General features: G+C 54.0%; 8 protein-coding genes across 8 annotated transcripts; 3 read left to right on the top strand and 5 right to left on the bottom strand.

The window, feature by feature from the left end:
- Positions 1–437: 437 nt before the first annotated feature.
- G647_01638 (uncharacterized protein) lies at positions 438–905 on the bottom strand (the record flags this gene model as incomplete). Its single annotated transcript, XM_008725037.1, has 1 exon — positions 438–905. One exon carries the CDS (start codon positions 903–905, stop codon positions 438–440), a length of 468 nt encoding a protein of 155 aa, XP_008723259.1.
- A 2106-nt stretch (positions 906–3011) lies between these two features.
- G647_01637 (uncharacterized protein) lies at positions 3012–4754 on the bottom strand (the record flags this gene model as incomplete). Its single annotated transcript, XM_008725036.1, has 1 exon — positions 3012–4754. The coding sequence occupies one exon, from the start codon at positions 4752–4754 to the stop codon at positions 3012–3014; it is 1743 nt and encodes a 580-aa protein (XP_008723258.1).
- A 1487-nt stretch (positions 4755–6241) lies between these two features.
- Positions 6242–8345, top strand: G647_01636 (uncharacterized protein; the record flags this gene model as incomplete). Its single annotated transcript, XM_008725035.1, has 5 exons — positions 6242–6488; positions 6540–6628; positions 6768–7836; positions 7930–8109; positions 8218–8345. 5 exons carry the CDS (start codon positions 6242–6244, stop codon positions 8343–8345), a joined length of 1713 nt encoding a protein of 570 aa, XP_008723257.1.
- A 1059-nt stretch (positions 8346–9404) lies between these two features.
- Positions 9405–10361, bottom strand: G647_01635 (uncharacterized protein; the record flags this gene model as incomplete). The annotated part of the gene is made up of 1 exon (XM_008725034.1): positions 9405–10361. One exon carries the CDS (start codon positions 10359–10361, stop codon positions 9405–9407), a length of 957 nt encoding a protein of 318 aa, XP_008723256.1.
- Positions 10362–11567: 1206 nt separating this feature from the next.
- Positions 11568–13103, bottom strand: G647_01634 (uncharacterized protein; the record flags this gene model as incomplete). Its single annotated transcript, XM_008725033.1, has 1 exon — positions 11568–13103. One exon carries the CDS (start codon positions 13101–13103, stop codon positions 11568–11570), a length of 1536 nt encoding a protein of 511 aa, XP_008723255.1.
- A 431-nt stretch (positions 13104–13534) lies between these two features.
- Positions 13535–14749, top strand: G647_01633 (uncharacterized protein; the record flags this gene model as incomplete). Its single annotated transcript, XM_008725032.1, has 1 exon — positions 13535–14749. One exon carries the CDS (start codon positions 13535–13537, stop codon positions 14747–14749), a length of 1215 nt encoding a protein of 404 aa, XP_008723254.1.
- A 1141-nt stretch (positions 14750–15890) lies between these two features.
- On the top strand, positions 15891–17060 carry G647_01632 (uncharacterized protein; the record flags this gene model as incomplete). The annotated part of the gene is made up of 1 exon (XM_008725031.1): positions 15891–17060. The coding sequence occupies one exon, from the start codon at positions 15891–15893 to the stop codon at positions 17058–17060; it is 1170 nt and encodes a 389-aa protein (XP_008723253.1).
- Positions 17061–20805: 3745 nt separating this feature from the next.
- Positions 20806–22702, bottom strand: G647_01631 (uncharacterized protein; the record flags this gene model as incomplete). Its single annotated transcript, XM_008725030.1, has 3 exons — positions 20806–21441; positions 21491–22056; positions 22117–22702. 3 exons carry the CDS (start codon positions 22700–22702, stop codon positions 20806–20808), a joined length of 1788 nt encoding a protein of 595 aa, XP_008723252.1.
- Positions 22703–25880: the final 3178 nt, after the last annotated feature.

Raw genomic sequence — 25880 nt, 5'->3', positions numbered from 1 at the left:
ATGCAGAGGGCATTGTGTAGTTCGCATTGATTGAGAATGCTCAGCCCAGCCATCACAGGCATCCCTCGTCGTATTATTTACATGCTGGGGCTCTGCGAGCATAGCTAGATACCTCGTCCGCAGTAAATCGGGTGCCATTAAGGACGACTACCGATTGCGAACTGTAAACGGTTACAAACTGCGTCGTAGCTGAATGAAGTTTATCAGGATCTCTGACAGAGTCAGTAAGCAATGAAGATGAATAATTGTTCGGGCCAGAAAAGAAGATTTGGAACGCACGTCTGAAGTCTCCAATGTGTTCCAGAGCGATGCTGAAGCCAAATCGAATTAGCTCGGCCATCAAATACTGTCTTTCGGGATGGGACTGTGCCGCAGCAGCACCAGTTAAAAGCCTGGACACCGGGTTAATATCTCAGTGAATACCAACAACATGTTGCTTACACCCAAAGATAGATGTACGGTATGCCCCTCCATACCGCCAGGGGACTCTCATGCAGGAGCGCGCCTAGGTGCTTCACGTCGTCATGGTTTCTAACGTCTTCAAAAGGTATCCCTTGTTCCATAGCTCGCAAATGAATCGTCGTAGCCAGGCGGGAGGCTTGCAGGACAACAGGAGGGAAAGCGATGCCGTGGGTGGGTGCAGGATTCTGAATGCGCATTGCTCCAAGGCTGAGCTGAGACATCGGATCATACTGGCTCTGCGGCCTTGGTACTGGAGTACCGCTAACGGACATATGGCTCTGGGCGGCTTGAAAGGCGACGTTCAGGAGTTCAACAAAATCCTGCGGCACTTCATCGTAAAGCTGTGCAAGAGATTCAAAACTACCGGCCTGCATCAGCGGCGAGCTCTGGTAGAACTCTGCAGGGCTCTGGCTCGGAGGCTTTACGAAGACGGGGGACTTCATGTCAGTAAACCTCGGGGTATGCTGTAGGGAAGTGGCGGAGAGTATAAGATCACAACTATACTGTCAGACCGTTGAACGGGGCAGGATTGAAGCCGAGGAGTCACTTACGCAATTATAGCCTCGACGTCAATGCGTTCACTAAGCTTGCTGAGGTCATTGTACAAACCAACAAGTCTGGCAAGGCCTTCAGCGTGGACCGACACCGAGTCGCTTCCTCTGATCATCTACCATGAAGAAGACGGTCAGCGCAAGATTCGTGCAATTGCAGTGCTCGGCTTGGACGTTTGGGCGTGGCGGCCACCCAGTTCCATACCTCGAAGGATAATACCAACATGACGGCGCCGATTAGTGTAAGCGGTGGCTTTTGAACAACATCTCTAATGGACCGTTGGAGACGATTGAGAGCATTAGCCTTGGTACAAGCACAAACAGGGACGTTCTCCTGCAGGAATCTGATGGCTGTGATTTGACCTAGGTGGGTCAACCGGACAGTATAGAGAACCAGTTCGTCGCAAGAACTGCCAGCGAAGCATCTATTCAGTTTCGTCCTGTCGGGTGCTCTTCCCAGGCTGTAGGTAGGATGGGTCAGCGTCAAAGGTTCCGATAAGAAGCTGGTATCTATTGGAGAGTAGTATGGTCAGAGGTGTGCTCAATCTCCGTAGGCCAGATACGTACATGACTCCATGATCGCAGTGAGCTTGTGAAATTCTCTGGGTGACAAGGAAGAAGGGTTAGAGCCGCCAATTTGCCATCCATGCAGAGAAAGTGCCATGTCAACAGGGCTGATTTCTCTCTCAAGCTCTTGCTGGCTCTGCGGCTGCGGCCGAGGGGCGCTTGGCTGTATAGTCTGTGCAACTCTTGGGACGATGGTAGACCGCTCTCCTAACATGCGTTGATCATCAGAAGCAGCCTGAGCCTCCTCAAATTCTGCGGGCGTGTGAGAAGTGCATGAGGCAAGGGAGGGGACGACGTACTCTTCTGTTTGTCGAGTCGTTGTTTCCGTCGCAAGTTTTTCATGACCTGCGATCGGACCTTTGTCTTGGTAGCTGCGTCTTTGCCAATGTTGCGGCTTGATGAGCCGGACACATCAATGAAGGTTAGTCTGTTGTGGTCCGACATGGGCACGGAGTATCTTGGATGTAAATCAGCAATGCTATGATTCCGGCATAGCACAACCCTCGAGTCAGCCACACGGGAGCATTGTCTATATGAGTCGCCATGCTGCCAAATAATTACTTTACCAGCCTCCCCGAAGGACGTAGAGGACCGGACGTAGAGGACGCGAAGGAATATTGCAAACGGTCAAGTACGAGTAAACATGACAGAAAGTTCGAGGGCCGGGAGAGTAAGCGAGTCTGGAACGAGTCAGCCGCTGTGAGGCTGGAGTGTCTCGCTTAGATCTGGATTTCGCGGAGGGAAATGATACTCCGACAAAGCCATGTGTGATATGGGCAACATACTGCTCAGGCTGGGTGCTGAAGGATTGACGCCACAGGCTTGAATGGGAAGTAGACACGCAGTAGAAATGGGGTGACGGTGGTGACGGCGTCGCTGGCATGACGTCGATGCTCAGGTGTGCCTAATTATCGCCTAACCGATGGCAGCCGGGGCGTCTAAGCAGCATTCTCGGCTACCCATGGAAATCCCGCTGCTGCTTAATCATCCATACAGATTGACTTAGTACCATCACCTCACCACCCCTTGCTTGCCTGTTCCCCCGAACTTCGACCTTGGTGCTGCGGCGTCTTCTGCAGCTCCGGATTGTGGTGTCACGCTGTGTGCGGAAAGGGTAGCCATGTACGGAGTAAGTTTGGAGAGTCTACGCGAGAGGCAGCATGGTCTCTCTGTCGATGGGAAGTGTTCCTAATGTGACATATTGTACAGCTAGGTATGTAGCGCGCTTATGAATCAGATAATGTAGCAGCTAGATATACAGTAGTCAATCTTCCAAGTCATCATGGCACTGGGTCATCTTGTTTGGTATTCGAGTTCCCGTTCTCCGTGCCGCGGTCTGGGTTTTTCTAGAGGTCGGCTCTGATGCCGACATTTATCAATGTGCCCTTCCGAAATGTGAATTTGATACAGCACAGAATCGGGGCTTCATGGTCACCGTTTTGGGACACTGAAACCGCTCTTTGTTGTATTGTGGAATTTCAGGTTGATGCCCGCAGCGTGATCTGCAGCGGTCAAGTAACCGGCGTTAAATGCCTGCTGCTTCTGTCGCTCCGCAGCCGCTGCGGCAACGGTGGTTCCATAGGTCCGTAGCGGTCCCGGAGGCGGTGGAAGTCCAGGACTTGGCATCATGTATGGATTGATAGGATTCAGGTTGTAGCCAGTAAAACCCATATTCGGTGGAGGAGCCGCCTGCCTGTACGCGTTCGCTGTCGGAGGAGTAACTGTGGGAGTTGCAGCAAGATTTCTTCCATCGCCCAGCCAATGCTGATTGTTTGCAACCCTGTAGTAAGCTGGCATGCCTGCTTGCTGGGGATAATAAGGTATAGCTCTGGACGTTGGGGGTTGACGAGGAGCCAGCTGTGGCCACGGTCCTGGTTGTTCCGGGTGAGCTGGAGCATGGTCTGCTACGGCGCCCGTGGGTGACTCGGATTGAGGCTGTTGGTGGTTTGCTGTGGTTTGGGCATGCGTTGGCGTCTCGCTGGAGGAAGAAGTTTGGTGGTGAGTAGTGGGGGTCTTGTCTGAGAATAGCGGCGGTATCTCTGATCGAGCCTGACTTCTGCTTGTCGCTTCTGCCGCGCTTGAAGTGCTGGGTACGGTGGGATCACTGGGTTGAGGCGTGGACACTGCCGTGTTCCCAGCGGACGTCCTAGTAGGAACAACCTTGTTTGGTTCTAGTGCGTCTTTTAATCCAGCCTCGTCGGTGGCATTCTCGAGAAACTCTACGATTGGAGTCGAGAAAGGAGATCCGAAGAGTGAGTCGTTGTCATTCGAATGTTGGCGCTCGTTTTTCGCTGCCGCTGGTTTGGTCGAGTTGTCTGTAGCAGGCGTACACACGGTTTCGGCTGTCGGATTCTGGATAATCGGAGGTTGAGTATTGAAAACAATTGGAGTTGGAGCTTGTAAGTCCAGGATTACTGGAGCCGATCGAGCTGGCAGAGGATTAGACACCGTTCTCGGTTGGGGTCCTCTAGCATCGCTGTGGCTGACTCGGGCATTGAGTTCATGAGTCAATTGTGCTCCGGGAGACCGGGACATGCGATACTCCTGCTGTCTGCGAGCCCACCGTTCTCGATGGCCCAGCATTTCGGCCTCTGCTCTTTTCCGCGCAACCATTTGGGCTATCAGATTTGGATGGAGGGTCATCGACGGCGCTTCACCCAGCTTGAGAGGTGGTTCTTCTGAGTGTGTTGCTGCCCTCCTCCCTGCACTTTCTTCTCTTTGTCTTACTGCCACCTGTGCTACCGACTTCGGCTCGCTCGTGGGAGAGGCTCTGTCTCCTGGCTTCGGGACTGAGATCGTGGCCGGACTCGAAGTAGCAATCCTGGGCCCAGGCGCTTGGCGTGACCGTGATTCGGACGTAGCGACAGCGGTTCTGGCAATCGCAACGACTTCAGCTAGGCCGGACGACTGTACGGGGTTTTTGGATGACGATCCCGATGACACTGATCTCTGGTGGTAGTGGGGAGGCGGCCGGGTTTCATAGAAGGGACGCTTGCGAGGGATAGACTGGGGAGTCGCATATTGACTTGGCCGGGCAGCGTTTGAGAAGGACGGGGCCGAGTGAGACGAAGACTGTGACGTCGGTCGAGGTTGGGCGGGAGTGGTTGATGTCGAGGCACTGTTGGCGTAGCTGTGCTGGTATTGTCCGAGCGCAGTGCTGCTGGCTGTAGACATTGTCGTCGCAAGTGAGTGAGAAATGGCTGAGAACTGACGCAGTGAGGCGGGGATCTCGAAGGACATGCGAACTTGCGACTGCGGCTGCGACTGCGACGGCGACAGCGAGGGCGTTGACGGCGGCGACCTCTTGCGGCGCGTCATCGTCGTGCAGACATCTTGTAGCCGTGGAAAAGGAGACAAGCTGTTGTCCCAATGCGGCTTCTGTGTCTGAAACTCATCCTTGATTGATGGAAAGCGCAACTGGTTGCGCAGGTCGATGAAGCGCCGGCGGCGATGATTGGTACATGAAGAGTCAATGTGGTAACGAGCGCAGCCACTGCGCTCACAGCCTCGTAATCCATGCTCGCCCCCGATGTCTCTTGGATGCTTGGATTGCTCGGGTTCAGGCTGTCTAAATCTACGATTCAGCCTCGTCCGTATTCCGACTCCATACCAAGTGTGATGTCGACGGCGACGCGGACAGGACGAAGGGCATGCTCTTCAAAGCACTCGACTAATAATGTTATCGACACCGAATAACGACCGCTTGCTTGTCGAGCTCCATCTGCGTCGAAGCCAAGAGTACAAGTCATTTTCCAACCACATGTCATCTTGGTGATGGCCTGTGAAAGAATGCATGCATATGATCCTCCCAAGCACGTCGACCTTTATCTATCTTCGGCCCAGCCATGGATGGGCTGGCCTCACCTGGCTGATCGCCACTGCACGACTTCCAGCCAGGATAGATCAGGCAGGACCGATACAGTAACTCGGTTAGCAGCAGCCATGAAATGAGGAGATCTTGCCCTCAAGCGAGTCTGGTCCCCGCCAGGTCATCCGATCCGGTCAATTGACTTCCTCGTACCACCACCATATCTTGTCGAAAACTAACTTTACCGATCCCGGGGTCATCTCCAAACCTGGCGATGGCTGGGTGGACGGATTCATCACAGCTGGTGATGCCCACGACACAGTACCCTGAATACGAGTCGCACTTCGGCCCATGGGAAGTCACAGCCTCTGTCAAGGCTGGAGGATGAGCCGAGGGTAAGATGGCCCCTTACTCGTCACAAGAGAGTTTGATGCGCAGAGTTCTTGTGTCATCCATCGAGTCCCAATCATCTCTCTAGTCTGAGCGGAGTCTCTCGCCTTACCCCAGGTTCTCGGGTCCCAGATGGTGTGGATGTTGGCAAGGAGGAGATGCGGGGGATATGCATGAGACGACCAGTGCCGAATCAGAACACTCGTTCCAGTCGGAACCGCTTCGGCCATTGAGGTGGTTCGAGTGAAGTACTTCACCTTGTGTTGGCTATACTAGTCGACTGGAGGAGGAGACGCTTGGTCCATCCGGTGCACCGGGTCTGTGTGCCCTGGATGAAGCGGGGCGTCTCACTGATAAGTACTCCTGGCATGCCCTGGTCCGGAGTGTTCGAGGGCTTCAGACTGCAACCATTCTGTCCTCGTGTCCTTCGACGGTCCAGAATTCCTAGCGCACTCAGGCCAAAATGGGCGACCCATCCGATGCTCAGGAACTCCCTGAGAAGATCTTGAAGCGAGAGCTGTACGAGTTTGCAAGGCGCCGAAAAACCGACTATCCTTATAATGACAATTTGGAAGTCGACGTCTTGATCATCGGAGCAGGGTTTGGTGGCACCTATCTGTTGTATGAGATGCGGAAGGCCGGCTTCAAGACGGTTTTGTATGAAGCCGGTACCTCGTTCGGAGGCACCTGGAGATGGAACGTTTATCCCGGTAAGGAGAAACCCTGTCGAGTGTGAAGCACGCCTTGCTGACAATTTGGAGGTGCTCGAGTCGACTCTGAAGTCCCGATCTATCAACTGGGAATACCCGAAGTCTACAAGACCTGGACGTGGACGACCAACTATCCAGACGTACGTATCCATTGACCTCAACACTGTGTCTCGACGACCAGTGCCTACCTAGCGAGACACTGGATGGCAATCTCTTCTCTTCCTCGCTACAGTACCTTCACTTCTGGTCAAGTTAACACATGTTCTGACGGCTTTATAGTACCACGAGCTTCAGGCATATTTCGACCACGTCGACAAGGTCTGCAACCTTAGCAAAGACTGCGCATTCGAAAGCGTCGTGATAAGCTCCGAGTTTGACACCAATTCCGGGAAATGGACCGTCAAGACCGCAGATGGCCGTACCGCCAAAGCCAAGTATCTGATCATCGCCGCCGGATTTGCTGCGAAGCGCTACATTCCAGACTACCCCAGCATGGAAAAGTTCAAGGGCATCATGCATCACTCCTCGTTCTGGCCGCCAGAGGGAGTCAATGCCAATGGCAAGCGAGTGGCCATCATCGGCACAGGCGCCTCTGGTGTGCAGATGATCCAGGAATGGGGTCCTTGTGCCGAGCACTTGACCGTGTTCCAGCGCACCCCCAACCTAGCCCTCCCGATGGGTAAGCGGGATATGACCAAGGCAGAGCAAGAGGCACTGTACCCAGCGTATCCCGACCTGATGCGTATGCGCGAATGCAATTTCGCGGGCTTTACTTACGACTTCGAGGAACGCAACACCTTCGAAGATACCCCAGAAGAACGCGAAGCCGTGTACGAGCGTCTGTGGAAGAAGGCTGGCTTCGCACTATGGCTCGGCAGCCACAAAGATTATCTCTTCGACATGAAAGCTAACCGTTGTGTCTACGATTTCTGGCAGAAGAAGCAAGCCCCACGCGTCAAAAATCCCGAGAAGCGCGCCCTTCTGATCCCTGAGGAACCACCCCACGCATTCGGCATCAAGCGACCATGCCTCGAGCAGAACTACTTCGAAGTCCTGGACCGAGACAACGTGACGATCGTGGACATCTCAGAAAAAGGCGGTGTTAAGATCGAAGAATTCACCGAAACCGGCATCAAGACAAGCGATGGTAAACACCACGAGTTTGATATCATCGCCCTGGCTACAGGCTTCGACATCACCACCGGAGGCATGACGAACATGGGCCTGAAGTCCATTCACGGCACCACTTTACAGGACGAATGGAGAAAAGCCGCATACACGTATCTGGGCACCACCATCTCCGGGTATCCGAACATGTTCCATCTCTACGGCCCGCAGGGACCGACGCGTAAGTCCTGATACTAATCTGTCTCTTCCCTTCCGTCGTCCCATCTCTCACACACAAGCTTCATCGCCATCGCTAACACAATCATGCCGCCAGTGCTTGCCAATGGCCCCACCGCCGTTGAAGTCCAAGGCCGCTGGATCCGCGACGCCATCAAACTCATCGACCGCCAAGGGTTCAAGTACATCAACCCCACCCAGGAAGCCAGCCAGAAGTGGAAGACCCGCATCAACGAGTTGTCGGATATGACCCTCTTGCCCACCACGCGGAGTACCTGTAAGTGATCACCGTGGTCGTGCTCACCGCCACTGTCCATACATTCCATTGTTCCCCACGTCTCGTCATTCATCATCACGACCCACTGACCTTATTGCACTCTCGCAGATATGGGCGGAAGCGTGCCGGGCAAGGCATTCGAGGCGGTCAACTACACCGGCGGCATTCCCGAATATATCAAGGAGATCCGCGCCGTGCTGCCCAGCTTCGCGGGTTTCGAGACCGTGAAGGCGTAAGGGCGCGTCGTATGAGGAGAGTGGTCCGCCAATTCAGGCTATGACTAGCCGGCAAGACATGCTGATGGAAGCGGGTTTGATCAGGCACGATGACCAGAAGACGGAATGGCGTGGCCTTTGAATCACTCAAATAGTAGTTTGATCGCTCAATCAGTCATTCAGGCAGGCAGGCAGGCAGGCAGTTAGCTAGCTATTTAATGAATTAATTAATCAATCAGAATCTATAAATGTATTAGGCACACAGTATCCCAGCATTGCACAGCGCAGATATTTTCACTTTTTCGGACGCAGCGCAGAATGGATTGGATCTGGTCTTACTGTATCTCGACCCTACTTTCATGTACGAGTACAGTAGTGGCAGTGGCAGGGGCAGTGAAGATGGATGTGGGTTTCCCTTCCCATCACATCGAGCAGAAAGTGAAATCACAATTAAATATAGTTGAACTGAACTGAACTGAACTGAACTGAACTGAATTGAAAGATAACCAGGAATGGTCCGAGTATGACCATGCTTTGTTCAACATGCCGCACTTGAATAGACTGACTGTGATACTGAAGATTGACGGTGAAGTTACTTCCAGATGGAAGGAGACTTCACCATAAGAACTATCTCACTGCGTTTGCCAATGCTAGCAATCAGCAAACAACAAAGAAGAGGTGGGTGCGCACTGATGCCCTTATGTTCAACGTGCTGCCATTTGTAATTCCATGGGTGGTGCCAAAAGGAAAACCATATCCAGTTCACTCCGCCCAGCCCGTTCCTTTCCGATACTCATACATGCCCACGCTGCCCCTAGTGGCCTCGAATGCCTACCCGGGCCCTTCATCGTGATCTTGATCGTTCGTACTTCTTCCGTCCGCTGTTGAAGATGTGGCATGCTTGATATATAGCGGATTGTGGTGCAGAAAGGGAACCACTCCTGGGGTCTCTCCTTCTGATGACGCAACTGGGACAAATTAAGACTCTGATGTGGCTGTCATGGTCTCAATACCGCCAACTCGTGCCGTTGGCCAGCCCAGCTGATCGTCTGTTCATCATATTTACTGGCTTTGACCTCGTCATTTCTTGTCGAAATACATCTTGCTGAGACTGCTGATGATCGGGGCGACCGTCTTGTAGTGCTTCTGTCCCAATTCGACAATGTCGTTGACATTATCGAGAGAAAATCCTTTCTTTTTATCCCTCCTGTCTCTGTCGCGGCTGTCATAGCGGTCACGATCCCGATCTCGATCTCTGTCCCCACCGCGGTGGCGATCTCGGTCTCGGTCCGAGTCGTGGCGGCGGCGGTCTCGATCCCGATCTCGGTCCCTGTCCCTGTCGCCATAACGATCCCTATCACGGTCACGGAGGTCACGGTCTCTGTCTCGATCCCGTCTGTCACGGTCAGAACGTCCGTAGTCTCGATCGGAGGCGTAACCTCCACCACCTCCGCGGTGTCTGCGATCGTCATAGCGATCGTCGTCCCTTCTGCGCCGGTCTCGGTCATCGTGGGACCTGTAGCCCTTGTCGCGGTCAGAATAGTACTTGTCTCCGGGGCTGGCTCGTCGACGAGGTGGTTCACGGTCATATGGATCGTCTCGCCTGTGACGATCCGGCTCTCTTTGCGTGTTGGCACGGCGTGGTGGAGGGGCGTCGAAGTCATCATCGTAGCCTCTGCGCCTGGAGGACCGGCCTTTTGCATCGTCTACCTCTTCTGCTGGGGGAATGGGTTGGCGGTAGCCCTTGGAGCGACCGTACGCTTCTCCATTGCCGTGACCGTGCGACGCATGACGAGGTGGGTAGTCGTCGTCATCATCATCGAGACTCCTCCTTCTTCTGGGTGCAGCAGTATTAGACTTGCCTGCCCTGTCATCTTTGGCGTCGCGGGGCTCGATAGGTGGAGGGGACGTCTCGTACCGAGGTCGACGAGGGGCAGCTTTATCGTCAGCGTCGTCGGGATATTTGAGACCGCCATCAGTATCATATCTTGGCCGGTCCCTGCGTGAGCGGGGTGGGTTGTCGTCGTGAGAAGACATTGAGTGTGGTTGATGGTCAACGTTGAAGTGAGGAGAAGAGAAGAGAAAGCGGCGGTCTGGAAGCACAAAGCTGGGGAAATGTAAATCTCAAAAATTGCCTCGTCCGAATAGAATAGAATACGAGTACAGTATCAGCAGACAGGGGCCAAGGCAGCCTCATGCACTTGAGATCATTGCAGCCCAATGACCCACGCAGGCGTGACTGGGAGCTGGCAAAGGTTGGCAGCCATGCTCCCACTTGATGTGATGGTGGGGATCCTTGTGATTCAGCTGGCATGTGCGAGAAGCCTTCACTCTCACCTCACCGTCACCTACCCGGTAGTCCTCACCTAGCCCGCGTCTAGCCCTCAACCCCGGCGATTTGTTGCGTCATTTGACCCGAGCGACCACCGCAGCCATTCTTCGGGCACCGCCATCGCACACAATAGGCGTCAAGCTCCCCCGGAAAGCCATTATGCAGACCTCATGCAGGGCAGAAGAAGCAAATAACCCGTTCGAGGTACGAGTGAGCAAGCTCGAAATGCAGGGTCTGCACCCTGTATGACGACGTGTTGTTCTTCTCTCTCGTCTAGCCTTCGCGGTCGTCCCTGGATCTTCTGCGCGAGACCCCATCTAGTGTAATTATCGGTAGAGGTCTTGTGCGACTCTGTTCCCGGAGAATCTCGGCGCAAGGGGGTAACATGCGACATCAAAATGCTGCCGCTATGCGCTGTTGTGCAGATCACAGGTACCCTTCCGTGCCTTCCAAGGACGTCGTGCGGGTGGTGTGATGTCTCGAGCGCAGGCAGCAAAAGAGCCTGACCTAGAGGCTGAGCTACAGTAGGCAGAACATCGTTTCAGTTCTGGTTTTGTCAGGCTGATCTCGCCTCCGGCTCTGGTGACTGCTCGTTGATTCATAGTTTCTAGATACCTCTGAAAGTCGCTGTCGTGCAACGCTCAGATCGGACACATGAAGGAGAAGACAGATCAGATGCTGTTGGGCAATTTTGTTGCACACATTTCAGGTCCAAAGCGCATTCGCACCGCCTCTAGAACGCTTATTTGCTTTTTGAAACCGAAGAAGCCTGTATCAATCCCGCCAGCTAATGAGTTGATCTGGATTCTGATCCTCACGACTCTGACAGAGTACGCGTATTCAGATGGACGGAATCCCCCTCTTTCTTGCTACGGGGAGAATTGAACGTCGATACGAATGTTCTGTTTCTTTCAACCAAACCGCAAAGCCTGTTTCGAGAGTCCGCCTAGCATATCTTCCAGCATGTCTCTCTTGCGTTTCCTCTTTTGCTCAGCCTCATCAGCAATAACAACCGCGGTGCTCTCCGCCTCGTTGATCTCAGGTTGCGCTGACTTGTCTCTCCCTTCGTCTTCAATATCATGCTCATCCTCAACTACGATCGAGGGCAGCCACCCGCATATTCTGCCGTCGCCATGCGCGGTGTACATCTCGACCCCTTCACCTGTTGGGGCATTGATTCGCCATACCATGGCATTGATCCTGCCCCCACCTGTTGGCCGCCCTAGGTTCGATGCTCCAACCTTGCCCCGTTTCAGTTTTTGCTGCACGTCCCCAATTTGAACACCCTCGGCCCTCAGAATCTTTAACAGCTGGCCTTCCCGCAAATGGTGCTGAAAGATCATCCCCTTGCCGTCATCGTTCGGCCACCAGAGATTTTCCTGTCCTGGACGATGAAATGTTGCTGGTGATAGGAGAGGTTTTAATTCTCCTTGTCGTTCATTTCGGATTCGTGGGCCAAAGTGTACCAAGTCGTTTCGACCGGAAGCGGCATCCCAGACACGGATCCGTTGGTCGTGGCCGCTTGTGATGATTTTGTCACCTAACGCATTCCATTGGATCGATGTGACGGGACCGTTGTGCGCCACGGCGTTAAAATCGAGCAAATCCTTTCGAGCGCCTAGCCCCTGGGTTGATGATGTGCCGATCACGCCAATTGCGTCGTCGAGATCCAGGGATGCAAACGCTGCGTTTGCCCGCCGGATATCGAAGAACAAGACCTTTCCATCCGTGGAGCCAGAGGCGAGGATGTGGGAGACCTTCGGTGACCAGGCGGAGGCGTATACTGCGCCATTGGGCCCGGTTAGGCTATGGGTGCTCAGACCTGACCGAAGGTCTAATAGACGGATGGCAGGGTGAGCTGTGCCGACTGCGATCAGGGGAGGAGAGCTGGGAAGAGGAGAAATAGAATGGGTGTGGGGCGTAAAGTCGAGTTGGAAAGTGTGAACCGGTGCTATTGAGGCGGGACTTATACTATGGACTTTTAGCGTTTTGTCGTAGGAGGTTGAAAGGAGGGTCGAGGGGGTGGGGTCGAATGGGTAGATTGAGAGGGTCGTCAAGGCGTGAGTGTGGGAGTCTAGGTTGGCTTTGGTAAGTGTCGCCTTGGGAGTGTATTTTGTTATCGTCGATGAGCCTGATGACTGTTCCTGAACGTGTTCCTCAAGGTCCCAGAGCCGAATGGCGGAATCCGCTCCTCCCGAAAACAAATAACGACCCTCGATGTGATCGATGGCAACGCAATTTACACCTGCTTGATGGGCAATGTACGGAGGTGGCCTCTTGCTTCCGGAGGCGGCATCCTGTTCATCTTCGCCGGCCTGGGTCCTGGCCCATGCGAAGGTGGTATTCTTCTGATGCGCAAGGCTGTCAATCAGTGTCTCATTATGACTTCTTCGGAATGACGCTGATGAGAACGTGCCGAGAGACTGGCCCAAGCGGAATTGATTCATGCATCAGAGATCTGGCGGCGCGCCACTCCGTCCTCGACTAACCATATGGCAGGCCAGGATCAAACGAGTTTTGGTTGATCTACTCGTATTGTCGAGGAAGGGTGGAGAGTTGGTGGCGAGCGATCGGTGACACGCCCTCCCCGTCTCATGTGGGTGGTTGCGTCTGACAAGCGGGATGCCTCAATATCACTAGGTATGCATCTTCGTCTGACGAAATCTACTGCTCACAGCAGCCACAGGCAATGAATGGCTGGAATGAGCAGCGAGAATGCCCTTGCCTGTCTGTCATCCACCGTAGTACCCAGTACTTGGGGAGCGCCTCTCCTCTCCATCACACGCTGCACCGTAGACGCTAAACCAATAGGGCAGTTTGTGCATTTCGCGTTTAAAGTGCCGTTGTCATCCTCTCACAAAGAAAATGTACCTCAGAGATGGTGCTTGAGCTGCACGTCTGGGGACCGGCTTTCGAGCTGCCCTCTATTGATGCACAATGCCTGGCAGCAATCCTCTATTTGCGCAGCTGTTTACAGAACCGAGACTGGGTGCTTGTGCCGTCAAGCAACCCGCGCGTCAGTCCACTTCGAGAACTTCCTGCTCTGCTTGACGGTGATGTCTGGGTTGCTGGATATCTCAACATCATCAGCTATCTGCGTGATATCTCCCGTGGCAAATGGGACCTCGATCAAGAACTCGACGTCCAACAGCAAGCCGACAAGGCGGCGTTGACAGCCTTCATCATTTCTCGCGGCCAACCACTCCTCGACCTGAGCCTCTATGTGAGCAGCGACAACTACCACAATTCCACGCGACCCGCATTGGCAGCTATCTTGACCTGGCCGAACAGCTGGACCATACCACATCGACTGCGTGAAGGAGCAAAGAAACGATCGGAACACCTGGGCTTGAGCAGTTTAGACGTGGATACCGCACAAGAGGAAGAGGACAAGAAGGAAAATTTAGGCTTGACTGCTCATATACCCAAATCTTTGCGGAAACCAAAGCAGACAGTCACCGGTCTACTTGGTCGGAACCAGCAGAAGAACCGTTTTCGCTTGGACGCAGTCACGGATGATTTCTTCGATCCACTAAGCGAAATGCTGGGCGAGAAGCCTTCGCTGCTTGGTGGCCCTACAAATAGTGCCGACTGTCTGGCGATCGGCTATTTGGCGCTTATGCAGAGACCCCAGCTGCAGCATGGGTGGTTGAGCGAGTCCCTTCGGAGCAAGCATACAAGGTTGGATGAGTGGGCACGAAGGCAGATTGCTGAACCATTCGGGACGCCTAGCAGCAAATCACCAACACTGCCGTGGGAAGGGTGTACTCCGAGAAGTATGCCACAAATATGCCACGAGCTTCTGGAGGGATGCATCGGCTCCTTACCCGCCCTCGGATCTTACTTTTCGGGATCAGAGATCTGGTACCTGCATGCAACAGATCGTGGTCGATACAGAGAGAAACACCTCCAAATGGCGCGATTGCAGCGACGGCGAGAAATCTATGTTGACATCCTCACAGCCACTTTTGCGTCCGCAGGCTTGATCTCGTGGTTGATGCATGAAGGAATACTACGGCTACCTCGATGGAGCCGACCAACACCTAGCCAAACACGATTTGGTGAAGCCGGAGCCCTTCTCGGCCTAGGCTGATGGAATGCTTGTGGTGGAAAGCACACCCAAGGGTACAGCTACCGATTCCCGGCGTCGAGGTGTGCCAGTCTGGGTCATAAGTGGAAGGTGACCTCGCGCAGTGTTGCCGAAGGCATATGCACGATTACCACAAATTTGGAGAAAGGCTGTGTCAGGCTCAACCGGTTATCAGACTCGACACAACTACGGTTCCATGGCGCCGTGGGATGGAGGAAGATGATAGGAGGACGGGCCAAATGTGAAAAGTGAGGACCTTAAGATATGCCGAGACCAGCCTTATCTGGCGGAAGGATCCGTTGTATCCTCATGCACGTGTCGCTGCACGCGCTGACGTTGATGCTACTCGGATGGGATGTGGATGTACTGATCACGTGGGGCCCATGCCATCGTGCAGAACGGGGTAGAACTGTGTCTGGCAGATGTAAAGAGCCTGGCTGTGACGAAGCTTGCCAGCTGACGATTTGGAAGTCGAAATGTTCGGCCGTGACGAACAGTTGAGCAAGGATTAAAAATCCGAAGACGGACTTGGGGAAAGGTGAACGAATCAGCGTCCGCCGGTACCTGGCAATTGCGCCACGGGCCAATAACAAGCGTGGGGTTCATGCGGAGCCTCGTTCATTGTGCGCCCTCTGATTGGGTCGCAAAGTGACATACCTCAGCATCTTTAAGGTCCTCACTTTTCGTCGCTCTGCACCTCCGCTTCGTTCACCTCATGCAGTGATAGCGACTTCCTCTCCCGGCTCCAGTTGGAGCGGGGCGAAGGTAGAAGATTGCGTTTGTCCACGGCGATTTTAAACCACAACCTTTGTGGTGGTAACACTAAGCTGTGGTTACTGTACTCATTTTCTTTTCATCCTTGCCTCGAATTTCGTTTAAGCCAGTAACATCTGTATTCAACGCACTAGGTCTGTTGGACCGTGTGGAACTTGACTACAGCGTCTCCAAATCTCACCTTAGTCAAGACCCATATTCGTATAGGTAAGGTCCTCGATTCCTGTGCGTGGCTCTGCCATGGCTCACATATAGTTGAAGTAGATCCCTCCACGTACTCGCAGACCGATATATCCCATAGCTGCTCCTCGCCTTCGGAACCTTGCAGAAATCTGTCCAAGCGCCCAGTAATCATCCCACACCAAACGCTATGACCACCCTCGAGGCTTTTGCACACCTCGTCCCACGGCAAGACGACAGTAGCGGGCCACCCTCTTGTGACACCGGAAACGAATATGACGGTCGCATTGGCCTGCGGATAGCCGCCCTCTTTATCATCTGGGTTACCTCTTCGATAGGCGCAGTCTTTCCCATCTTCGCGAACAGGCACCGAGGCCTAAAGGTTCCAGAATGGGTGTTCTTCATATGCAAATACTTTGGCTCAGGTGTCATTATTGCGACTGCGTTCATACACCTATTAGCTCCCGCCATTGACGCCTTGACGGATCCTTGTCTGACGGGACCGATAACAGAATACGACTGGGCCGAGGGCATAGTTCTCATGACCGTTTTTGTCCTCTTCTTTGTTGAGCTAATGGTCATGAGGTATGGGACTTTTGGGGGGCATCCGCATGACCACGAGCATGAGCACGAAGACGGACGGGGACATCAGTATGAGCTGGAACGATCTACACCCGACACAGAAGGCACTGTCCACGCGGCAGGCACATTGTCACCCTACAAAGACACCCCCGCTACTCTCACTCTACCGTCAAATACCCGACAGCACCGATCTGCCAGCACGCACGTGCCGGGAGAGGACCACATGGGCCATGTGAGGGAACACTCTGAGATCGAAGACGTTGCCAACCCCTTCAACCTCGAAGACTACAAGGCGCAGATGACAGCCATCTTCATCCTCGAATTTGGCATCATATTCCACAGCATCTTCATTGGCCTCACGCTAGCAGTAGCAGGAGAGGAATTTAACACCTTATTCATCGTCATCATCTTCCACCAAACCTTCGAAGGTCTTGGTCTGGGTTCGCGACTTGCCGTGACACCATGGCCCAAGGATCGACGATGGACACCGTACCTACTCGCATTAGCATACGGTCTGAGCACGCCCCTCGCGATTGCCATCGGCCTGGGTGTGCGGAATACATACCCTCCGGGTTCCAAGACAACCCTCATTGTCAATGGCGTGTTCGACTCTGTGTCGGCGGGCATCCTGATTTACACTGGACTGGTGGAGTTGATGGCTCACGAATTCATGTTCAGCAATTCTATGCGCAGGGCGAGCATCCGGACCGTCATTTCGGCGTTTGTTACGATGTGTCTTGGTGCAGGACTTATGGCGTTACTCGGCAAGTGGGCTTGATGACTGAGACATTTCGAGATAGTTGCCCGGCCTGGCATGGCATGACAATGGCGTTCAATCATGTGGCACTCTACTGCATGAGCATATCTGGCGTTATAGCGAGGACAATGTGTGAATAGCGTCTCCTTTAGAACAGCAGGAGAACTCAGGCATGATGCCGATCGCTTACGGTTTACGAGACGACGCACCCGTCAGTTGCTTTTCAAATTCTGCTTGAATTCATTTCGCCCTCCAGGGAAGGTGCTTGAGGTCATGAATCCTGATCTCTCGCCCCTGCTTCTGCAATGGTGGTCCGAGGGTCCTACTGGTTCACTAACCGGCACCCGGTTGCCTGAGGTCGAAAAAGTCGTGACAGACGTGAAGGCTGACGGACAACCATCTGTCTCGAGGATCTCACCAGTCACCCTTCCATAGGTAGACTCTTCCATAGATAGACTCTTCCATGGCGGCTAGATTCCATACAATACGGCTACAGCTACGAGTACTCGTGTGGCAGCAGAGCACCCCGCTCCACTCCCGCCCTATCCCTAATCCGCGCCGCTCCGCTCCGCGCCACGCCACGCTTCTCGGCAGAGGACGGGAGTGTGACTGGAAACAGACACAGTACTGAGCCCGAATCCGTCGATTGAAAACACGCCATGTGGTCTTCCTCCGCCGCTCCCACAAGCCAACGGCAACAATGTACAGGGCAAGATACGGAAGATATTGTCGAACCCTCTTGACCGGACGGAGCATGTGCAAACAAACAGGGTTGGCGCAATTTTTTGGTACCCCAGTAGGCAAGAGGTCGCGCGCCCGCCGCTCATAGGTACGTAGCCAGTAGTACTTTGCATTACTGTAGTTTGCGCAAAACGTTTCATTTTGACGACGTCGAGGGTGGAAGGGGGCAAAAGGGCGACTCGACAACCTGCCGTGCCCTACACGCTTGTTTCTCCGAAGCGGAAACATGTCCACTGTAGGTACCTGGGTACCTAGGTAATTATTCCGTGTTCTGAGACGGTACTCCGGATCGAAGTGTCTGTCCGCTCTGTCTGTCTGGGTGGGACGATCGTATGCACAAGGAATTCTACTTTATGCTTAGCTAGGTACCTAATTTCCTTGACCATCGCGCTGAATGCTGAAGACCGAGGATCGGAGTTCGTGGGTTGAAAGTTGAAGGCTAGAGGTATGTAGGAGGCTAAGCGTGCGCATACTGAGTATACTTTCCGGTATTCGCCCCACTGCATTTCTGTCTTTTGGCTTCTGTGTTCTCGGTGGGCGACAATACCAGCGTTGCTCATCGCATGTTGCATCCATGCAGGGCGCGCTGTTCGGGGTTCCCGATAACATCTATTTTGTTTGTACGTGTGTATGCAGCTGTGTATGTATACGTTACAGGGTGGGTGAGTGTATACGTTACAGGGTGGGTGAGTGGCACTTAACAGTACTACCGTACGAAATTCTGCATCCCATCACGAGAGTATGGCCCGGTCCTGGTGATAGTGACGGTGATGGTCATGACAGTATTGCGTGCTACAGTGATTTGTGTCAAGTCTATCTAGAGAGGGGCGAGGGCCGTCGGCGGGCGGACAACAGCCAGCCCGAGGAATATGTTTGAGGTACCATAGTAGATAGATACTGCGCGATGGCCGGCGCCAGCGGAATGGATGAGACTGTGTTTGCTTGATATCAGGTTGGGTCGCCAGCGATGGTAGCTTTACTGAGAGCGGATTTCGGTTGATCAGTAACTCTCTCCTCGTTTAAGTAGTCACTTTACCAACAGAGGGACGTCTTCTTTGGGGGCAGAGGGACCTCGCTGATCATCGTTCGCGGCATCCATGCGTTGTATCTTCTGCGGGGGCAGAGTTCTTTCCTCAGCCTAGTGAGCAACGTCAGAGTACTTCTAGTTCGGGTGCTGGTACCACTGCCATCCCGACAGCGAGGATGCCGTGAGGTCCGTTGGGATGATGCCTTGGCAAACACCTTGAAAGTGTCCCCTTCCGGCCTGTCTTGTCGATGGAGCGCACTTCATGGAAGGCATTGTGATGCGATGCCTGCTTGGCAAAGCGGACAGGTGAAGAAATACGGCGAGTCATGCCGCAGCACAATTCGCCACGAAACGACTTGCTGCTTATTGTCAATCTCTGTAAATCCACCGAGTAGAGCGGGAGCGGGAGTAAATTTGATTCAGATTAATCATGCCCTTCTGGCAGCAGAGGTACTCCGTACACTGTAGGTACCTAGGTAGGTAAAGTACTTCGTCATATCGTCGAGTGTACGCGTGGCTTGGCTAGGTGCTTAAAAGAATACATAATTACTCCGTATCGCCCACGTAGTCCACCCGTCCAGAAAGCCAAGTCACAGGCAGCGACCACGACAGACATGATGGACAGGAACAGGAACGGGACAGGGAACTTGACATGTCTCAGTAACAAAGAGACACAGGTGCAGCCAAGAAGGTTTGGTGTGTTTGCCGAGTTTGGTCAGTTTGACAAGTCCAGGGGGCTGCTTACCTAAGTCATCTTTTGGACTTTGGTTCAGTAATTAGCTGCTACAGTACAATGGCCGTATGGCACCTAATCTACAGGATTTCGCACCCACGAGACTGCTGAGCTCTATGACCTGCCCTGTCCATCGCGTTAGTACCAAGGTATAAAACAAGGGTGAATTTGGCTGTATAGAACGCAAAACGCTGGACATAGGGACACCATACAGAATACTCCGTCTGGACGTGGAAAAATTTCTAACACCTCGTACCTCGCTTTACTCGGTTTACCACAACCCACTTACTAGTCTCTCTTTCCTTTCGAGCTAATGCCGAGCCCGCCCTGCATCTCTACATCGAGCACATCACCTCTCTGTCTGACTGACTGAAGAGCAAATAAGAAAGCCTGGCTAAGGGGTTCACGGACGCACACTCCATGTGGTTCAAGACGCCCAGGTTCTTCATCGATGTGTGGTACACGGGTGCGCGCGGCCAGGTGATCATCCGTTGTGGCAAGAGCGTCCTGTATAATGGGTTGATGTTGCGTACGAGGCACGGGGAACAGCGATCGAAGGACACGTACGACGAGCATCGTACGGAGTTGGTCAAGGTGTGGGAGCGTGTCGTGGGCGCGTGAAGGCGAGCGGAGCCGACCTTGCGCACGGTTTGGCTTCTGGGGTCTTTGATTACGGCTCTCCAGTGTGTCTATCGCTAGACCGATGGTATATCTGTTCTACGACTGTGCCGCCCACCTTGTCCGTCCGCGTGCTGAAGACTTTCTAGCTGCGCGAGGAAGAGCGATGGCTCACGCGTCGAACATGGGCGAATTTCGACGATTGGCGGCAGCTGGAGACGAAGACTTTGTCGAATTGGCCCATGCACTCGATTCAGCAACCTGATGATTCCGGATCTATGGCACTGTCGACCCAGACCCCCAGCGACGAGGCATGGCCGTGCATCATGTATACCTTCTGTGCACACTTCTCCTGCGGCTCATCACCTCTATCCCCCGACCTGCCTCCTTCCAGCCTTTCCTCAACTCCGTGATGGTCATTAAACAGTCCTATCCAAGAGGATTTCGAGAAGAAGGCTTGGCCTGCCAAGCTTGTGTGTCGTGTTCTGTGGTCAAAAGAAATCCTTTGGAAGTCATCACCAATGCCCCCATATCGTTGCTTGGAAATGCCGTCCCACTTGCTTTTCTTGTCGTGGCATCATGTCATCGTACAAACATGAGACATCGCAGTAGCGAAGCTATACATAAAGAACAATGTCGAAGAAAAATCAGTAGCTCCGGCCATACATGCCTCCTGGTGCGGCGCCATGAGGAGACATGAAACCCCCCATAGGTCCTGGAGGAGGAGGCTGTGGTCGAGTCGCACCAGGGCTTGCAGATGGCACTGGAGGACGGTGGAACATGTTGACCAGCCGCCGGCCAACACTGGGTTCGATCTCGGTGCCGTCGCGGGCAATCTTGACCTCGCGGTTGGCGTTCAAGGGGTTTCGCAGACCTCTCGTCCTGTAAAACGGCAGGCGATCGGTCGACATCCACTTGATCTTGAAAGGCTTCCCAAAAGTTTGTGGGGTGCCTGGGCTGGCCGACTCGTAACCTTCGCCTGATATGTTGCCGGCCTCTTCATCCGTGTGTTGTTCTTCTTTCTCTTGCGTGGCCGTGTCTGCCTCCCAGAAGATCGTCCCGCGGGCCGAATCATCGATGATTCGTCCTTTAGGCGCTGTCGCAGTGGCTGGGGTCGGGATGGTCAAAGGCAGATCAGCTGGGCTCGGCTCTGGTGCCTCTGGCCGTGGCTGGATTTCGACGCTGGTGACAGACTCGTCGTCGATGGCAGACTCCATCCGAGCATAACCAAAATACTCGCCAGATTTGTTCGCAGAAAAGACCAGGTAGACATTCTCGGCAGTCTGTCAACGGTGTCAGCATCAAGTCAACGAGCATGGACGGCACTCTTACCTGGTACGCGTTGTTCAAAGCGACCTCATTATGAGCCTGCGTGGCCCATATCCCACTGACCACACTACGCTCCAGATCCTCCACCGTCAGGCTCTTCACAACAAAGAACTTCTCCTTTACCTTCCCCATCGGTTCAGGCTCCGCAGTGATTGTTCCGTCAATTACTGCTGCATCTTTGCCACCAGCTTCTGGTGTCTCGCCTTCTTCGGCTGATGCCGACTGATGTGCCCCGGTTTGCGTTGAGGTCGCTGTGGAAGCGCTTCCACGTCGGAGCCGGCACACTAGTCGCACGCCTTGGAACCTGGAGTCGTGGAAGCGAGTCATGGCAGCTGCACAACTGGCCTCGGTGCGATAATTCACAAAAGCACAGTTGCTCTTCGAGATCAGAAAGACACTCTCGATGTCCTCTGTCGCATCCCGAGCGAAATGGTCTTTCAGGTCGATTATATGGGTTGCAGGCGGCAAGTTTCCCACCCAAAGCGCATGGCCAGATTGCCTGGGTTTTCTAGGTGGCCCTCGGAGCGCAGAGGTCTGCAGAGACGAGTTTGAGCTGCTTCTTCTCACGGCTATGCATGTCACAAAAGGTCAGTCATCGAGGAGCCTGCGTGACAGGGATGGCTCCATACCTTGGGGGTTCAGCTGTGGATAAACGTTTGAGGTTTGAACCTGTGCCATACTATTGTCCAGCCGCACTTGCGGAAGCGTGTAGCCAGATGCGATCCCTGTCCCGTATGGGACACCGTAGGCTGAAGATCCGTGAGCCTGTGGGAAATGAGGCGGCTGCTGCTGGTGATGGTGCTGGCTTGCCGTCCCCGAGTGATGTAGCACCGGCTGTTGCAGAAGAAAAGATTGGTTTTGAAAGGGCTGTGGGCCAGCCGCAAGGCCTGTATTCGTGACAAAATGTGAGTAGGCTGCTCCCTGCTGTGGTCGTGCCGGCGCGCCCTGAACAAACGGCGATGGATATTGTTGCGCAAACGAATGGCTTGGGGTCGCGGCAGCCTGGCCGGCAAACTGCGCGCCTTGGTGGTATTGGTACATCACGGACGGGTTTGGAGCACTGGAGGACTGGTAGTGCTGAGCGTATGGTTGTTGCTGGTACTGTCGCATTTGATAGTCGGGCAAGGCGGCAGCCATCGTCGACATGTCAAGCGTTCCCGTACCCGCAAAGTTGCCCATGGGGAAATGCTGTCGAGGATACGATTCGAACTCCATGTTGGAGGGCTGTCCCGGAGCCAAGCTGGTGCCAGGGAGTGATGCTTGCAGCGGTCGGTCTGGTCCAGTTAGCTAGGTGGGTTACCGCGATCAGGAAGCACAACACAGCACATACCTTTCGAGGATTGCTCGTCGCCTGTTTGCGAGATGAGATTTGGTCGAAGTGGAGGTTCATCACCCATTCCGAAATCCTCAAATATAATAGGGAGGGTGTAATAATGCTGTACCCAGAAGACAGCCATCAGTCAGTCCATATTGCTTGATGGTGAGACAGCAGATTAAGCGCCAAAAGAGAGTACCTCAAATAGGTATACCTAGGCTAGGGATGTAGTAGAGCCGATCTTACTCGAAGCCAGCAGCAGGCTGAGCACGGATCAGGAGGGATCCGGATGCTCTTGTCGGTGGTTAAGAGGATTCTGTTGAGAATTCTTTTCGCTCGTTCGTCTGTTCAAGAAGGGAAATGAAACACACAGGTCGGCGCCAAATTTGGAAGTGAACGTGGTCGACAGGGGTGCTCTGGGTGTTTCACAGGGCTAGAAGAGGAAGGGTTCTCTCTCGTGGCAGTGTCCAACGGCCGCTTCGTAGGGTCATTGGTCTGATGGACGTTTGGTGAAAGAAGTGATGGTTAAGGACGGGAGTCACGCCCAACCGTGTCTCATATCTGGGCTCAGTAGCATGGATGCTAATGACTGGCGGGGATAGCGACGCACAATGTACTAAAGCCAGTGGGACATAGCAAGTAAAATTCGACAACGGCGCCAGGGTCCACTGCAGTCAGTGGCCAAAACGAACCGTAAAAGCGTGATTGGGAACAGCCGGGATGGAGCCCCGGTCGAGGTGGAAGATGATCAGGACTGACACAGAGGCCAACGGTATTGCGATGCTCGAGCCTGAAGAAGGCGCCAGGGTGGCCAGTCTGACAGAATCAACCCGCAGTATGGCAGCGAAAAGCTGCATGGGAAAGGGGAATTTCCGGTCGCGAACTGCAGCTTCGACCGGTGGGCTGATAGCGACGCTGGAAGGGCGTAATTGGTCCGGATCTGGGATGCGATGCCCAAGGCCTGGAAGGAGCAGGTGTGGATATGGCAGAGTCGCAGCAATGGCAGCAATCCCCCTCGCCAGGAGAGTCGATCTGGCACGGGAAGGCTCACTTACCGTTAGGCCAGGAGCCGCAGTGGGCGAACGCAGCCTCCTGCCTGGACAGCGCCGGAATTCACATCCTAGCCGTGGTCGTATCAAAAGCACAGCAGAACAGCAAGATGCAATGTACTCCTACCTGGTATAGATTGTCGCTAAGCACGAGGGTGGGTCGACCGGAGATAGACTCGGTAGTGGCTGTGTTCGCGTCTCCTTTGGGAAGCCAGGCCCGGCCCCAAGATGTGCTGTGTACTTGTGCCAGTGTACACGGTACCACACAAGAGCATACCCTCGTCGGGGAACAGGAGGATCAAGAAGATACTAGTTGGTACAGTACCTCGCACTGGCCAGAAAATCTACTGTGGCGACATTCGAGCAATGAGTCAGTTCTCGTCTCTGATTTGGTAGAGACATCCCCGTTGCGTGCCCGTCGCTTATTTGGATGGGCCTCCAAGCCCCCGGCGCGGTCTGCGTCCCACTTAAAGCGCAAGCCAGTCTCTTGTAAGCACTGTACGAGTACACGCACGATCTGGATGAAGACGTTGTAGAGCTCATACACCCAGTGCGAGGAAGTCGTTAGGCGGCCCCGAGTTGGGGGGCTGGAGGATTCCGTGATGTTCTGGACCGTGCGGAGTTCTTGTGTGGCTCCCGGATGAGCTGAAGCAGCAAGCCACGGGCGCGGGTGCCTTTCTTACCAGCCCTGGTGATGGGCAAGCCACATTTCCCGTAAGATGGCCGGGCATCCGAGGCTTGCTCCCCACTGCTCGGCTTCTGCGGCGTTCTGGAACTCACAGCTCAATAGGGTACAGCAGCCTTGCAACATACATCCTGTTGTCTACTCCGATCCGTACTCTGCTCCCCCTTTCGCTCTCTGCAGTCGTATGCGCTGACTCACAGGACTCGAGGAACAGTAGCGATCTTCCTGCGACAGGGGCGACGTACGCAAGACATCATCTTGGAAAAGGCGAATCGTCGTGCTGATCCAAAGCTAATGCGGCAGATAGTCAATCTTTGCAGATCATGAGAAAAAATGTCTCGTTAGCCTCGCACTAAGTCCTCGTGGATGCGCTGACCACTCCTGTGGGACGCTCAACTGTGGACGAACGAGCACGGATCCTTGCACAGGGTAACCAGTACCCAGTACTTCTGCTGAGACGCACGTCGGTACACAGCTGTCTATACAGGCTGAACGACGGTTCTGGTGTTGCTTTTGGTCTCGTCAACAGCAGAAGCTCTATCGTTGGAACTACCACGGCTGGCCCGTAACGCTTAATCCAGGATAGAGCCTGCTCGACTTCTGAAACGGCCGCGCAAGCAGGTATTTGACGAAATCTGCCTGGGTTCACACGAGTACCATTCCTCACACTCCCGGGTGGCCTGTTTGTGCTTGTCTCCCCATCCTATGACGGCGTATGGCATCATTCTGCACAATTTCGCTATTGTTAGAAACAACGCAGGTACACCGGTAGTGGTGTTGATCGGCTCGCCAGATGATCTGTGTCAATCAGCGACTGCTGGCTTACCCGCTGCGGCTACTGAATGTCTCATGCCGAGTCGTTCGGTGGCAGGTGGCGACAACGACTTTTTCACACAGCATATGCCGATCTCGTGGTGGAGATGGCCGGCCGTTTTAGTGTCAAGAGATCCGAGACGCTCGAGCCTAGATGACTGGTGGGACCCTGGCTGTGGCTGAGCAGCTGGCCTTCTCCAGGATCTCGGGTCGGTTTATCGAAAGTTATGGAGAGATGATGCGAATTCCGAATTCCCCTTGTCCGAAGGCGGTATAGCGCGGCCGGAGAGGAAAAACTTTCGAGCGGTGCCGGTTGCGTCATGGGCTTGGCGCGTAGGGTTTGCTAATTCCAACATCAAGTCTGCGCGTCCATCATTGCTTCATGGTCGCCTCCGGTTATCATTTCCACTTCCTGCCCATCGCTTGCTGATCGATTCGATGGCTGCGAGACCCTTGAGACGTATCCAATGGGTCTCACCGGCGGCTGCGGCTTGCTTCTGGTGCCTCGATCATTTGTCCTCACCGTCGCGA

The sequence above is a fragment of the Cladophialophora carrionii genome, assembly GCF_000365165.1.
Source record: "Cladophialophora carrionii CBS 160.54 unplaced genomic scaffold supercont1.1, whole genome shotgun sequence".
Lineage (NCBI taxonomy): Eukaryota > Fungi > Ascomycota > Eurotiomycetes > Chaetothyriales > Herpotrichiellaceae > Cladophialophora > Cladophialophora carrionii.
The sequence above is the reverse complement of the archived record's forward strand: the minus strand, read 5'-3'. Positions and strand labels throughout refer to the sequence as shown.